At 40.8% G+C, this 17,287-nt stretch overlaps 1 protein-coding gene across 1 annotated transcript in view; it reads left to right on the top strand.

Annotated features, from left to right (window-relative positions):
* Window positions 1–6,105: 6,105 nt before the first annotated feature.
* LOC308130448 (piezo-type mechanosensitive ion channel component 2) overlaps window positions 6,106–17,287 on the top strand; it is a gene marked incomplete at both ends in the record, with an annotated part of 30,200 nt that continues 19,018 nt past the window's right edge. Inside the window, 15 exon segments of the mRNA XM_080496849.1 lie at window positions 6,106–6,169; window positions 6,822–6,917; window positions 9,526–9,627; window positions 9,819–9,864; window positions 10,137–10,296; window positions 10,388–10,601; window positions 10,705–10,918; window positions 11,110–11,278; window positions 12,017–12,118; window positions 12,530–12,662; window positions 12,763–12,917; window positions 14,584–14,850; window positions 15,605–15,713; window positions 15,914–16,035; window positions 16,699–16,758. Of these exon segments, the coding sequence (XP_080352975.1) occupies window positions 6,106–6,169; window positions 6,822–6,917; window positions 9,526–9,627; window positions 9,819–9,864; window positions 10,137–10,296; window positions 10,388–10,601; window positions 10,705–10,918; window positions 11,110–11,278; window positions 12,017–12,118; window positions 12,530–12,662; window positions 12,763–12,917; window positions 14,584–14,850; window positions 15,605–15,713; window positions 15,914–16,035; window positions 16,699–16,758 (2,013 nt within the window).

Here is a 17,287-nt window from a genome sequence, read left to right as displayed (position 1 = left end):
TCAAGCTGAGATATCAGTGATGCTGCTGGGAGAGAATGCTTCCTCATTGCTATCAAACGATCCTCAAAGCCATGCTGTCAGGGTTAAGTTGGTTAAAACAGTTTGGGTTTTTTTCACTGTGTTTTCTACCAGAAGGTATCAATCAAATTGACTTTATATTGAGATTGAAGTAATTTTTGCTAGTAAATGTTTTGGAAAAAAAAAATATATAGACATTTTCATCACGTAGACTGGTGCCACAAAAGAGACAAACTTTAAAGTTTAAATTTTAAAGCTTATCATCGCGCTGTTTTCAGTAGTTATTAACTGACGAGGGAAATTGACGAGGGTTTCCTCACAGCAAAAGCTGTCAGGTTGAGTTGAGGCTTCAGGGCCTTTGCAGATAGTTTGCATGTCCTCACGAAGTCCAAGCAGTTTGAGATTAATCAGCGTCATTCATACGCCGTTGAATGCCACACATATGCACGTGAATGTGCATGTGTGTGGTTGTTTGTTTCACTGTTTGCCCAACGATCAACAAGCATACACGGTCTAATTTTGTTTATCCCAGTTTGTTTCAACATATAAAGCCACTTGACACGTCTCATTTGTGTCGTTACATCATGCACAATACAATGTGCTCATGTTTTTTTTTTATTATTATTATTTCTACCAGGCCACATTATTGTGGTGTTTTCTTCAGAAGTCTGAGCAAAATTCACTGAGGAAATTGTAAACTAAAACTTATCTTAACTCAACAACTGCAACCTGAGCTACAGCATGTCATCTTAACAATATCTACACCCAGGACGGGTCTCCAGTCCTTCACCAGGTGAATGCAGAGGGACAGACAACCACACGTACTTTATAGTAATCGATTAACCACAAGAGAATGTTTTTAGACGTAAAGATAACCCATGCTCACGGAGAACCACCAAAACGCGATAGAGATAAGAGATACAAATAAATATTAAATAAAAATATGAACTCATAGCATGTGGAATTATAAAATTCGCTCTCGGAAAAATGTTTAACAAAGGTGATGCATGGGTAAATCAACCCTTTACCAACTAAACTGAGTGAAGTACAACATATCTGGGATTATCAGGAGCCTCTATCCCGGCTTGTCTTCTATATGAGCTTTTCTCTTTCAGAATGATTTCACTTTTAAATTGTCACGTAATGTTGATGAGTTTAAGTGTTAGATTGTCTGTCAAACACTAGGTGGCAGCAGTCCTCTTGTTCTGAGTATCAGACTCGTGTTGAGGTTTGTCAACCATATACATTTACACGAAATGTAACATTTCTAAAAATCAACGTTGCTTGTTAAACGTGTCATCTTAAATCCTTTAGGTACATTTCAAAGGGGAATCTGCAGCCAGTAACTCACTGTTGTCAATAAATGTAATAAAAGGTGTTGTAGAAACACAACATATGAACCATTTAACGTCATTCAGTAACATCGTGTTCATATCAGAGAAAAAGATCCCAACAGTGATAAACACATTGTTATGACTGTGATCAACGTAAACTCCTTTTGTTTTGAATAACCAGGTTCATTAATATGACAGAAGGCACACCTGTCTTAGTTTTTGTCTGGACCATTGAAATCATCGGATGGTGATGAGAGTAGAACCCATTGTTTAGTTTTTTTTTTGTTTGTTGCTTGAACATGTTTAGAAAAGCAACAATTTATAACATGTAAATCATACATATTTAAGCTCATCAACTCAATGACCTGCATTTTGCACTGCGAGAAACAATTCACGACACCTGAAGTTGAGCTTCAAGTCACTACCTGCTGTTAACTACGTCTCCATTAACATTCCTTCACTCCATGTCTGCTTGTGTTGTAAACATTAGCCCCGTGTGTGTGTGTGTGTGTGTGTGTGTGTGTGTGTGTGTGTGTGTGTGTGTGTGTGTGTGTGTGTGTGTGTGTGTGTGTGTGTGTGTGTGTGTGTGTGTGTGTGTGTGTGTGTGTGTGTTAATAGCAGCTTTGAATCTGCCAATACATAAAACGGTACACTGCGTGTCTGCTGATTCTCATGTAAACATATGAATTTGTTCCCCATATGAATAAAGTTTGTTCTAGAATTTACTTCTATTATTTTTACTGTTCCTGCTTTTTGTTGCCATTAAACTGTTAAGATACCTTTAAAAATCATGGTGGTTCTTGAGCTACTTTTCTATTACGTGACAAACTTTTCACCCACTACTTTTGTAATTGTGATTGCACACCTTGTTAGTATTTAATAGTGTGGGTTTTTTTTTTTTTTTTTGTATTACAACAGGCCGTACGATGAAATGCATCCATGATGGAAGTTGTTCCCGGCAACAGATCAATACTGGCTCAACACTCATCTCAACCAAAGGTCTAAAACTGTTAAGAATATCCAGTCATGCATTTGAGTGGTTGTTTGCTGTTTTCAGCTCTCAGAAACGGATTACAGTTTGTAGTGTATATTCAAACATCCTCATTTCCTCATGGGCGCATGTCACGGATCAGTGTTGAAGACATGAAAAGCAAGATCGTGTTGAGTCAGTGACCCGAACGTGACGTCTCCCATCAAGTGAAGGTGGTTCAATGAGACTGTAACTCTTCAACAAGCTCACACACGCTTTATATATTTAGCTATATAGACACACACACACAGGGAGAACATGCAAGGTCCTGACCGACATTTGAACCTGCACCTTCTGGTTGTGAGGGGACAGCGCCAACCACTGCACCTCCATGTGGCCCAGTTCCTGTTACACTCTACTCTATTCTATTGTAGTCATATCAAACCCCTCAAACGGTTGTCCTCACGTACATTCCAATAATAGCACACACATACAGACTCCCTTGTGCGACATCACCACCTTAAGACCTTTTTACAGCACGTCCGCTCACATCTCTTTGTAACTGCAGTCATGAAATGTCCACTGCCGACTCAGCACTCATTCTCATCATAATCAATTTTACCACTGAGAGGTAATTGAGCGTTTTCTTCTTTACACTATCATTGAGTCTGGGGGTTCATAATCCTACGGAGAAGCATAATCTGTGATAATATGCAGGCAAATATGCACAAGGAATTCCTCTCTGTCGTCTGGCATGTTGAGTTAAAAGAGTTTAAGAGACCCGGATTATTTGTGGCGCTGCGATGATTGAATGGAGATCAATGTTCCAGCTGTGATCTCCGTTCTTGTTACAGAGGAAGTGCTTTAACACACCTGAATTCAATTCATGGTCATTATGAAGCTTGTTGATGATTTTTCTTTTGGAATGAGGGCTGTTGCAGGAGGAAGATGTATAAATAATTCAGGAAATCGGCTCCTTAAGATCAGTGATGTCGAGGATCGCATTATAGCACCCTGACATCTCTCATCCACTATCTTTGTTACGCACAGCTTTATCACGTTGTGGGGTCATGGGCGAAGGCGGGCCACACCCTGGACAGTTTGATAGTCAACACAGAGAAACAAGCAGTCACACAGGCTAACATTCAGTCCAACAAGCAATTTAAGGTCACCGACCCTCGCAAGGATGTCTGTGGATTGTCAGCGGAAGGCTGGATCATTCATAGAAGACTTAACTTTCTATAAAACTGAGAGTTGACTCCAAACTATACTATAAACTATAAACTCAATGTTTGGCAGGTCACCACAGTTCAAAATAAGTTGTCAGAAACCGCCGGAAACCCTGAATGATTTAATCAAATGACGTAACACATGCATATATTGAGACACAGCTGGTTTAGTAATTAAAGTTTTATGTAGGTAGACAAAGTAAATATGGTGGGCATATTAGGCATGCCATGCACCGTTACAGTATTTAGATTTATACATATACAGATTTATGATAATATATAAGAACACTGTATATGCACAACAACAAACTATACATAATCTGTTGGAAACGTGTTTCATGTTGAAACTTAAACAGGAACATCAGCAAGTCTCGCCACACTTGGTAAGAACAAAAAGTGATTAAAAAACAGAATATCACGCTTATTGGTATTTACCCCAAGGGGAAACCGAAAGCTCTCGGAAACAAACAAAGGAAAGGGATGGTGCACTATACTTATAATTAAAGTTAGAATTTTATTTCTCATTATTGGATCTGGACCCAAACCCAAAGAGATTAAAAATGATTATTCTTTTAATTGCAGTGAATTTAGGTCAAGTTTATTTGTATATTCCTCCTTTGTGTGAAGGACAATGACACAGCAGGCCTCATGCAGTGGTGTAACAGTATGGATGTTGTGCATGTTTCAGGAGAACAGCATGGCTGGAGTCACTACGCAATCTAAATCCCTCAACATTCCTGTGAGACACGACCTCAAGCTGTCTAAATTCTATCAGATATCCAGAATATTCTCATCAGTTACATGTACAGCCCATTCTTGGCTGTACTTCTGACATGTTTTAAACTAACAATATATATTCTCAAAATCTGTCCTACATACTTCATGGTCATTTCTATATGCACATTTATACACAGTTATATGTAGTTCATGTCCATATTTGCCTATATCCTTACAGCTACAGTGTACAGTATATAAACCTACTCATACCACACAGCCATCGTCAATATTGCTTTATCTTGTCCAATTCAGAGTCGAGGAAGGTTGAAGCCAATCACAGCTAACTAAAGGATACACCCTGGACAGGTGGCCAGTCCATCACAGGGCAAACACAGAGAGTCAGACACACACACACACACACACACACACACACACACACACACACACACACACACACACACACACACACACACACACACACACACACACATTTAGGGTCATCCATTAACCTCACATGCATGTTTTAGACTGTGGGAGGAAACAGGAGGAGCCCCCCCTCAGGGAGAACATTCAAACTGCACACAGAAAGGCCTGACTTATATTTGAACGATACCAGTATGAGTAAACGGGGGCTACCGTGGCCACTGAAAGGCTCCAGCTGCCACTGTTGCTACACAATCGTCTCTGTTTTACAAACTGTTGATGATAAAACTTTTCCGTGGCTTGTTGTCGTCACCAAATTTGAAACGGGAAAGGATTTTTCATAAAAATCGTGTTTTTCAATTATTAAAAAAAGAAAGAAAAGAAAAAGAAAAACAGATTGACACGTCGTCCAATCTTTCATGGAACAGGTGGGTTTTTTGTCACCTAAAATAAAACCTGACATCCTGCTGATCCGCTCCCTCGTCTCCCACTTGTGTTTGGATAAAAGTTAATGTCTGTTGCTAGTCTCATTGATCACTCCTCTGTAGTCACACCAGCTCTTTAATGGCCTCACAGCCATGAATATTAGATACACTTCCCTTCACCCTTCAGTGCAAATATGATGAGCCAGCCCCGACGCGGCTCTAAGGAAACAATCAGCGTGCTGTTTGCGTGTCCATCTGAGTATCGGATATTAATAAACAGCGTGAGTGTCGTAGAACGACTTTCCACATGATGCAGGGATAAAAGGCAAAAAGGATTTTGTGCACATTTACAAATCACCTTTTTAAAAAAAAAAAACCCAAACAAACAACAAAAACACCATCACAGGTTGAATAGCGTCTAATGTGCCTCTTTACTGTTTGTGTGCATGCTTTTATGGCGGCGGTTGAAAATGTGTTTTAAAGTCATGTAATGGTCAGAGATACGTATTCTCCTGAGTGGACTTAGCTTCAATATATAGTAACGGAGATGCTGGATTACATCCCATTATGTCTGGAGGGAGAGAGAGAGAGAGAGCGAGAGAGAGAGAGAGAGAGAGAGAGAGCGAGAGAGCGAGGTGAGGGAATGGAGGGTGTGACAGAAATACAAAGCAAAGAGCAAAGGCAGTCTTTTTCCGACGCACACTTTCAAATGGAGATACTCGTCCGTCTGTTTGAACCTTCCGCCGACTTTTTTCTCAGCCTTGTTTTGTTTTGCTGTGTTTCACCTTTTGCTCAATCTCCAGTGTTTTTCACTGCCGTGCTGAGGGATGCTCTGACCGGCGCTGCACAGGCAACCTTCTGAGGAATGTGTGAGCAGGTTGGACGTTTCCTCCCGGTGTCTGAGACCTCGGCTCGCCTGTGTGGCCGTCTGGCAGGTGATCACCTCTGAGGGAGTCAGTGCCGGCGTCTCTGCCACAGAGGGACGGGACATGGCGGGGGACCTCGCAGTGGGGATGCTCTACAACTTGCTGCTGCCACTGCTGCTGCTGGCCGGTGAGTTGATGTCCATGTAATACCCGTGATCCTCCAGAAGACTGCATTTCCAACACTGTGTGTGGGAATTTTTTGTTCATGAGAGCATCTTCTCGTAGGTCGAGGTGATGTTCTTGGGTGGAAATTGTAATCGGTGGATCAACGATATTGTGAATCGTGTGAACTCAACTGCAATTTGGTACTTGGGAAAGAAAAAGAAGCATTCAGTTTCAGTGATTAATGACGCTTTCCATTAGGTTCTCTCATGATTCCTGCCGATTGTCAGTAACAGAAGGCTGCCTGTTCCAGGCTGAGATGGGCCATGCTGGCTACATACACATATTCTGCTTGTCCTGTGATTAAAGGATGAAAAACACAACTTTAACTTACCACTCAGAGCAGTCCAATGTAAATAAAGATACTTATTGCTTTTCTACCGGCTGTAGTTTGTTCCCTTGTCTGTTGTTATTGTAGAAGGTGGTGATAATTTGTTTATCACCTATTATTCATTGTGAGGTATTTGGATATATCATGACGTTGCTATTAACCGTGTTCACTGGATGTCACGTCCTGTTGTTGCTCACAATCTCGAATTCAAACTACTGCACCACTTTTCGAGTCATTTTTCAGAGAATTTTGATCGAACTGGTATTTTCTTTCCTCTGCACCTCAGTTTCTTCATTCCGCTTCAACGGCCTGTCACTGGTGTACTTCCTGTTTCTGCTCACCTTGCCACTGCTGCCCAACCCGACTCTTGTCACCATGAGAGGTGAGAGACGTGCCAAAGATGCTTTGCACATCTTTGAACTCATTTTAAAAATCAAGTCTCTTTTTACCTTAGACATTACAGAAAAAATATGGTTAATGTTTTTTTTTTACTTCCAGTCACAGTGATATAAAATTAAAAAATTATATATAAATATTTTCATACAAAATTCACTGTTGTATTTGTGTGCTTTCATGTGTAATGCTAATCTCTGTTTTCGTCTTAATGTTAATTTGTTAATTTGGTTTGTGAAATGCCTTAAGTTTAAAGTAGGTTTAATTTGTGCAGATCATTTCTCACAGTTCACTTTTAGAAATGTGATTGTTTATTATTTCAGCATCCCAGCCACAGTAGTGAGAACTCTTCTCCCTGGTGTCCAGAAAAGTCATACATCCATTACGTAATACTTAAAGATCACACAGAAGATCCAGGATGATGTTTTCTAACTCTTTTCAGACTCATGCGTCACAGTCACGTTCTTCTTCATTTCCTGATGCTTTTTTTCAATGTTGCAATACAAAATTTGTGACTAGACAAGGGGTGACATGTAATTTTCCCGAGAAGCCACATGAACTGATGTTTAAGGATGATTTCAGTTCTGCTCTATTAGAATATATCTCTAGTGAGAGATCGGCTTGTTACATGGTTTTGATCAGCCACTCTTATTGCTCTTGAATCTCAGTGTTTCTGTGACGCAGCTTCACCTTTCACTTTCGGCCAACTTGGTAAAAACTCTACGTTCTGCATTATTCTGCTTTTTTTTTTTTTTCCTACCAAGAGCCCACAAGTTTGCAGTGTAATGAGTAATAGCTTAGCTACGGTGGTAAACTAAAATAAAATATGGCGTACGTATTGCATACGTCATCCACACTGAGTGTCCCATCAAGATATAGCCAAATATAACTGATTTGTTATGTGTTGACCTTTTTGCTTTACTTAGATTACCGAAAACATACATTTTGTATTACTCAGGTAGCTTTTGTAATACGTGAGGCTGTCTCTTTTTAGATCCACGTTATAGAAAGTATCATCCAGAAAGCACCAGAACGCCCTCAATCTATTGCATCTTTCTTATCTTTTACGTCGTTTTAACGACTTCATTTGAACAGAAAAAGCGGAAAACACATAAAGTCCCTTCAATAAAAGACAATCGTGGAGAAAAACACACTGGGCAATTCACGATTATCTGTACAATAAAAACTGTGTAAATGTGTATGTGTCAGCGGTATGGGTGTGTGTGTGTGTGTGTGTGTGTGTGTGTGTGTGTGTGTGTGTGTGTGTGTGTGTGTGTGTGTGTGTGTGTGTGTGTGTGCCCTCTCCGTATCGATTACTACCTTCTGATGAATTAAAGTATCAGTACCCCTCCCTCAGAGTACTTTGTAAAGGGGAAGCGGTCTGAATGATCAAATCAATTATACATAGCCTGGTAATTACAGTGAGGAATTAAAAGAAGTAATGTCAGCATTCTGACAGCATTTTGACTCTTTCTCTTCTCGCCCCCGCCATCAAAAAAAAGAGAAAGAAAACTGTTTCCCTCAGTTACGTTTTGTCTCTACTTGGAGTAATTGGTGAAGTGTGTGTACATCTTGTGTGTGTGGGTGTGTGTGTGTGTGTGTGTGTGTGTGTGTGTGTGTGTGTCTGTGTGTGTGTGTGTGTGTGTATCGTGTGTGTTTGCGTGTCCACCAATACTTTGGAGAGTGTGTACGCGTGTGTGATTATGTAACGTCCTTATTGGGAAGCAGAGAGGTTTAAGTGAAACAATGCTTTTAGTAAAAATGGTGAACATCAACAACGCATTTGCTGCCTCAGCTAATGTTGAGCCACATCAGCTATTAATGCTCAGTGTCTCCTACCTTATGATTACAACAGTCAAGCTCGGGACTGAGGTCATAAAGTGCTTAGTATATTTAACATTCAGTCCAAAACCATAGCAGAGATAACCCCCCCCTATCAATTAATTTCTTTCATGAGCTATAATAAATCTATTGTGCTTTTTGGAAACGTGTGAAAAAGGGGCTGTTTGATTATCTTGAATAATAATTAGAGTGTATTTGTGCCACAGTATATTTTGTTTAATGGTCCTCTTCCACTGGTCTGGTGAAGCTCCATTCGTACGTTAACTCACCGTATAATCAAACCTTAAAACCACCAACCAATATGTGACAATCCTCACAACAGTCGCTGTCTTTTTCTGGACTTGTGAAGGAATTTCTGCTCCAGCTTTTACGTCTTCATCAATATTTCACCCGCGTAAAGTTGGCAGCTGTTATAAAAACCCAAACTTTTTATCCACGTAGCTTTGGACTGAATGCTTTGAGAGGTTTTTACCTCAAACATGTCATGTAATCCTAAAATGTGTTTTCTTCTATTTCTTTCAGTCTGATGTTCAAAATGCAATTTTTTTTTTTACATGATATGATATTTTAGATAACATTTATTGGTATCCATAGACAATACAAAGCATGGCTATCTATCAGTATCTAAATAGAACATAGCTTCTGTTTTTTTAATTTTTTTTTTAAGTTTCTTCTTTTTGCATAAACTAGCTTTATGGTTTATCAAGCCCATCAACTTTGATTTTAGTGGCATATTTGTTTTCTGTTCTCTTCAGGCAACACGGGTCAGTTCCTGCGGTTCCTCATCTACACTAGTCTGACCTTCCTGGCCCTGCAGTGCTTCATGCAGATCCCCTTTGCCTACATCCCTGCAAATGGTAAAAACAAAAAACAAACTGTCACACGAGGTCATATGGCCAAGTCTGTGATTAAACCTTAATAACAAAGGAAAAAAACTAAACACACCGTCTAAAATCACAAAGGAATTACACACATTGAAATGATTCTTGCTGATTTCTTGGATAAGTGGAAATCTTTCAGTTAATTAATCTGTCCCTTCTGTTACCAGTTAGTGGCCTCTGGGAAGACGTCCTCTACCATCTTGGCATTGTAAGGTACAGTTCCTCAAGTCCCTCTGTTACTCATACCATGAGCCGGCCATGCAACCATTCCATGTTGCCCAAAGCCATTTATTTTCATCAATTTCATTTCACAACTCACAGGACTGCAAACACTGCAAATCAACAACAACAACAAATACATTTGCAAATTGTTTGTTGCAATGGTCGCTCAGCAGACAGAGTTTGTGTTTGTAAAGAAAGAATAGACACAAGATGTAGTCTAATGCTTTTAATGTGTTTTTTTTTTGTTTTTTTTCCTTCTCCAGATTCAGCTCAGTTGATGCTGGGAACGTTGTGCGTCTGCTGGCCCCAGACGTCTGCCTCTTGTTCTCCTCAATGTTTATTCTGAGACTGTGCAAAAAGCTCCTGCGTCCCGTGCCCCAAGTCAACCTCCATGAAAACGGGATCCCGCCCTCTGACCCCGAGGTAACGGCGTGCCGTCGTCACCATTATTCAGCGTCAATTCACTTTGCATGCGCCGTTGACGTCAGTCCCTGTGGTTTCACCGATCTGGCAGGATGGGGAAACGTCTGACACGGACTCGGAAGGAGGAAGCGACTCGGAGGGCTCGTCCTTTGACAGCTCGGAAGAAACCACGGTGCCCGTCCAGACCGAGCCCCCGCAGTTCGTCCAGAAGTTCATGGTGTTTGCAGCTGGACTGAGACTGTTGCTGTCGGCCATCATGAACACGGCGGGGAAAGTGGTAGTCGCTCTGCTGCTGGGACTCGCAGGTAGATTCCAACTGCTCCGGTGCATGAACGCAGTCATTGTGCTTAAATGTTCTATCTGATTTAAACAATCTCCTCTTTGAATTTACCCCCCCCGTGTGTGCAGGTATCACGCTGCCCTCCCTCACCTCGGCGGTGTACTTCGGCGTGTTCCTGGGGCTGGTTTGGTGGTGGGTGTTCAACCGCTCCATCAGCATGCTTCACTTCAGCTCCTTGTGTGTGATGATGACCATCTTCAGCGGGGGACACCTGCTGGCCCTGTACCTGTATCAGCTGCCCCTGTCCCAGCAGCTGGTGCCACCGGATGACGTCTACGCCAGGTACAGGAGTGACCGAACTGATATGGTGATACTGGTGAACAATGATAGAGATGATGATGCAGAGAAACCATATGAAATGTCGATATTCTTTTTATGACATGAAAAGGTTGCAGATGTCCTACTCACGCTCTCTCTTCCGCTTTCTCTCGTTTGATTCGTCCCTTCGATCTTCTTCCCGTGCCTCCTTTCAGGTTGTTCGGTATGACGGGAATAATCAGAACCAACAGTTTGGACCGTCACTGTCTTGGTCTGCACACACATATTACCTGGCCGGACTTCATCAACCCTCTGGTTCTCCTGCTGCTCTACTACACGCTGATGGCTCTGCTGCACAAATGGGTTCACATCATAGAGGAGGAGGTTAGTGTGTGTGTGTTTAAATAATATGCATAAAATATCGACTTTATGAGGAAGAAAAATTAAGAAATAATTTAGATGCATATCTATCTATATAAAGTAACTTTAAGAAAAAGTCCTACAAGGGGAAACATATAAATTTGTCCATACACTATTATATCTTCATTTAGAATATCTCATTGTATGTCTTTTTTTTTTTTCCAGTTTAAGTTTCATCAACACATCCCTTATCAGATGTGAGTGTTTTTACTTTTAACACCAGCACCTTATAGAGTATTTTTTTATTCATGCTGCAGTGTTTGGTGTTTGAGCTGAGACTTTATCATGAAAGTGCACCCCTTTCATCAAGTGTCCCTTCTGGGGTAACTGGAGTACCTGGGGAAAAAAACAGGGAGAACATGCGGTCATGAGAGCAGGCGGTTGTTTTCCCCAACACAAGTCTGCAGAGCTACAACAAAAACATGTTTACCTGATATTCCTCAAGTGTAAGCAAAAGCTTCACACAACTGGGGTTTATTCCAGAGGTAAACAAGCCACATTTCAGGTTTTTTCCCCCAATAATTGTTTGAGAGTTTCCGACTGTTACATACAGCACGCCAATGCCTGCTTTTACCACCACGTACGATTTGGCTGCCAGTGCTGTCCTGCCACTGCAGGTCCATGCGGAGCGTTCAGGAGGCATTCACTCACTCACTTACCGACTTGACAGGCTGTTACAGTAATAGCTGCTGTGCCTCGCAGGGTTTAGTTGACGGTGAGGAGGACCTTGACAGTCCAATAGAAAGTCCAGAAGTTCCTCCAAGTTTCTCCAGAGTCATCTACGTCTCAGGAGATAAGCAAGAGGTAAACTACTCAGATAGATGGTTATTATTTTATATACACCGAGTTATCACTATAGCTTTTTCTATCGTTGAGGTTTTTTTTGTGTGTGTGTGTTTATACGTATATATACAGTATATTGCATTGCTCGTTGGTCTTGAGTTTTTGTTTTCCGTGTTTGTTTTTGCGGCAGCATTTCAAAAGACTCACTAATCTCAAACTATTTTCCACATTTAGCTTTTGAGCAGCACAGATGAGGAAACCTATCTTCCCGACGAGGCAAGTTTTTGCACAATGAATCATGTTTTAATAGACTTACAAAAAAACCGGTGGGGGGGACACTTGAATGCTCGCTGCACAATTTGAAATTGTTCGTTCTTATTGTCACCTGGTGTACATTCTAACAAGGCGGTGTACTCCGCTCTCCTTCCTCAGCCGATGATTTTGATGACCGCGACGTCCTGGCAAGATGTTCACAGCAACAATCTCGGAAGTCTTTTAGGAGGTGCGGGTTATACGAACTGTTACTCTCCACCTCACTATGAAGGAAAAGGTTCTCCGCTGCATGGTAATCACAAGCAGCTCTTTATACGCCTCGCCTGAAATGGCATCAAAATTCAGTAATACTGCGCACGTTAAGATTTCATTGTGTTTTTCATGTATTTCAGAGGCAGAAAGTGACGGAGAAACGGGGGGCGACAGTGAGGAGGTCGTCAGGAGTTGCACAGAGACGTTGCCTCCCCCGTCGGGCCCCAGTGGCCCGGTCATCTTCGGGCGACTGTTGCAGAAACACAGCTACGTCAGCGCCCTCATCATCATGATGGTAAAGAAACAAACGCAAAACTCCTGATGGTCTCTGATATTGTTTGGCAAAAAAAAAAAAAAGGTTGATACAGGATTCCAAGGAAAGGATGGACATCTGTAAACTCATAGTTCTGATGTACAAAATCAATTCAAACAAGTTTGGACATTGTAAATTGTGAACGGAGGCAGAACGCTGTGATGTTGAAAACATCCAGAGCCTGTTTTTTTTTATGTCCACATAAAACGAAGACTTCATATTCTGTAAGGTCTTATCGAAAGGAAGTTTGATATTTAAACAATTGTGGACAGAGACAATTACAAAGTGAGTCTGCAGAGTGTATTAAGAACACTGGTGACGATGGTTCAGACGTTACCTCCGGCAGTGGGAGAGACTGCTGAGATTTCCAAACAACAACCATAAAAAAAAACTATAATCAAGAAAAATGCTGATAATGCAATACTGTTGAACGAATAGAGGGCGATTTGTTTACACGGTTATGTGCCGCTTCTGCATTATTGCTCAATTTATAATTTGATTTTCAACTCACAGGTTCTAATGAAAAGTGAGAAGCACCATTTCCCATGGGCTGCAGTCCAAGCGTGGTTGAAAACTGAAATGATTTGAGTCATAACCCGTCTTTAATCGTTACAAAGGAGTCAGAAAACCAATGATTTGTAGCATTTTAGTCACAACAGCTCTCTTTATTCAATTGTTGACTTCAGTGTTAATTTTGTTTTAATGATTACCAAATGATAAACTTGACTAAAACTTTAAAATAAATAATAGTTGCTTAGAAATTAGTTGTATTAATCACATTTATAATTGTAGTCTTATAAAGCAGGAGCAAAAACAGAAGTAGAAGTCTTAAATGGCTTAAAGATTAACTACATTATAGTTTTGTTGCCAAGAAGCATTGTTAAAACACAGAAATCATCTGCCACACATACTCCACGTGTCCTTATATTTTGTGCTCCAACAAATCAACTCAAAGAGGAAAATTTCAGGTTGGTTTTTGTTTATTTTAAGAAGATTCACTCCCCTCCATGTTTAATATCACTAAGGGAAGCTAACCAATCCTGAACGGAGGGAGGATTATTGAATTGTATAAGGAAATGGTCATCTGTAAGACCATGAAAGGAAATATTGTTTTTCTTGATAATAGAACCCACATGACGCATATATAAGGAAAATGAACCGGGCCCAAGATAGAGCCCTGGAGGACCCCAGATCTGAGAGATTAAAACCTGTTGTTAGAAGAACTGGTCAAAAACTACTTGTCTTCTTGTTTGACAGGAAGGCGATTTTAGAAATGGGCCTTTAGCATATTTATTGGCTATTTTTTTATCCAACAGACTGTTTTTGAGAATGTTTTTATTTCCCCTGCTGTTTCTTTCATCACACCCGAGATAATGTGTTTTTCCATTAAGCCACGGTTTTGGGCTCCGAGAGTTTTATTCTAACTGGAGCTTCAAAACCAAGCACAGATATCATTATCATAAAGTCTGGTGAGGAGTACCTAGTCCCAAAGGGCGGCTGAGGCTTTATCAAAGGGTTAATAACCCTGAGCTGAATTATTCAAATCTTCCCTGGTACATGTAAAACATGTTGACAAGTGAGCTGCCACAACGAAGCGGACTTTTTCCACAATATTGTCACAATATCTGACCGATGCCTTCATATGTAGGTGTGGAGCATCACGTACAACAACTGGCTGACTTTCGCCCTCCTCGTGTGGTCCTGCATCATTTGGATGATGAGGGACCGGCGGCGCTACGCCATGATGTCCGCTCCATTTCTCGCCATCTACGGCACCGTGCTGCTGGTGCTGGGCTTCCTGAGCGGCCTGCGGCTCAGCCGGGCCGAGCTGTACCCCGGGCTGCCCCCCACGGTCATCGTGGACTTCGACCTGAACAGCTACCACCCGGCTCCCTGTGTCCACCTGGGGGCCAAGGTGAGACTATGATGACAACAGACAACTGGACCTCAAGTTAACTTCTTTTGTAATTTTGAAATTATTAAATTATTATTGGAATTCAAATTCAGATTTCCTTTGACACAACAACGTCCTCACATGTGGCCCATATGTCTCGATCAGGGTGGGAAACCTGTCTTTAAAAATGATCAGCACTCTTTAGGGCCGTCACTTAAGTTGGCTAGAATTTTGCTCAACGAGAATTACATTGTGATAAAAAGGCTTTTTTTTTTTTTTTTTGACTCACTTGGTTCTGAGTCTTTCCCAGTCTTTGTCTGGAAATCATGATAACATTTTTCAAACTTTAAGTTCAGTTCATAAGTAAATTAAAACCCAACCAATAATGGAATAGTCAATAACATGACCGTTATTCGGTATTGTCATTCGTAGTAATATTTATTCGGCATTGCTTCACATTCAAAACAATGTGAGCTTTTACCTTTTAAGAGGAAGCACAAGTTAAGAATGACACGCAATCTAATACACTGATCTGAAAGGCATTTATGCAGGATCCCGTCACATAAAAGGCTAATTGATAAATTTGTCTCTCAGTATCTTTGCAGTTCAGTTTACATTTTTATTATTTATTAAAAAATCTCCTGACTTCTCCTGATGCTTTTTTTTCACAGAGCACGATAATGTCACACATACTAAACATTCTTGAAGGTCGTGTTTATTTGTTTGCACATTTTACAGATTTTCTTTTGCTTATGACTTCCTGTGTGCACCTCAGGTCTTCTACAGCTTCAGCTTCTGGCTGATGTTCCGTCAACAGCTGACGGAGAGACGGGAGGAGCAGAGCTTGAAGGCTGAATCTTTAGATGAAGTCAAAGTCGTGCCACGTAATTCACTTTTTCATCGCTTCACATCTCGAGCTCAATGTTAAATCCGAACATCAATATATTGAAATGAGACAATCGTCAAACGCCGTCCTCCTCACACAATGAATGCTTTCTTCTTGTTTTCCATTTCTACATTTAACTCCCGTCCTCTTTTCTCTCTGTTTTGTTTCCTCGACCTCTCACTTGTTTTTACACGTCAGCGGAGGAAAGTCAACCTTCACCTCTTGTAGCCTTGCTGATCTCCGCTGTTAAAGGGACATTGGTGAAATACTGGATCCTCTTCTGCTGCTCCATGTTCTTTGTAGTCAGCTTCTCTGGAAAGGTATCTAATGGCACATGTACGCTTATATGGGAGAAATTAGATGTCGTCCAGTTAAATAGTTAGAAGCAATGCATTTAAGCTCTATTTTTTGTTTTAATTTTGTTATATGCTTAAATTAGAGTGATGGAAAGAATTGAATGTATGAAACAGAGTTTGAAGTCTTTAAAATGAGTCATTATGTGACAGATGCAAGATGCAGAAACACAAGTACAGTGAAAAACATGATGTGATTGAGCTCTGTGATAGGATATAAAAGGAAAAAAATGGTCGAAACCACAATCAGCACCACTATTTAAATTCACAAAGAGATAATGAAGCAAAAAAGACAGGATTGTAATAAATCTGGGAGCGAGAGTGGAAATGTTAATATCTCACAGGAAAAGAAAAGAAAGGCTTAATTGACACAAAGTAAAACTGTGATTGTTCTGAATATCCACATTTTCGATGCCGAGAGCTGGTTTTTGACACATATACTGTATAGTGGGATAAACCTTTAATCCCACAAGTTAAAAAAATTAATTTAGATGTGAAAAGAATGATGGTTGTACTGTATGTGAGCCCAGGCACTGCAGTCTATGTTATCTATGTTAGACTGTTTGATATCAAATGCAAACTCCCATCGCATTAGTTTTCTATCCAGTGAATCATGTTTTACCCACTCAGGTTGTTGTCTACAAAATCCTCTACATCGTCCTCTTCCTCTTCTGTGTCGCTCTTTACCAGGTTGGTAAATGTACTTACATTCACCTTTCGATACTCACACACTAACTCTCTCTCTCTCTCTCTCACACACACACACACACACACACACACACACACACACACACACACACACACACACACACACACACACACACACACACACACACACACACACACACACACACACACACACACACATTTCAGTGGTGTTTGACCTCAATTTGGTGCAATTTGAGGTTCAGTGTGTTTCTCATTTCGACACGTGGTTTTGATCCGTCAGTCTTTGAAGATCAGCCAAATTATAATTAGAGCCACAGCCCCCCCCCCCCCCCCACCCCATTTATTTACTTTGTTAATCCAGTGCAGTGGTCATATACAGGACATCCTCCATCCAATTGATGGCCACCGCACGCTCCCTACATTTATTCTTGGACTATGGGCCGTATAGAAGGAGTTATATGAAAGACGTATATGCGCTATTATGTGAAATGGGACTCTGCCTGGGTCAATAAGTGGAAGGAAAATCCACTTTTGAAGTCAAAACATCCTT

The sequence above is a fragment of the Blennius ocellaris genome, assembly GCF_963422515.1.
Source record: "Blennius ocellaris genome assembly, chromosome: 5".
NCBI lineage: Eukaryota > Metazoa > Chordata > Actinopteri > Blenniiformes > Blenniidae > Blennius > Blennius ocellaris.
The sequence above is the reverse complement of the archived record's forward strand: the minus strand, read 5'-3'. Positions and strand labels throughout refer to the sequence as shown.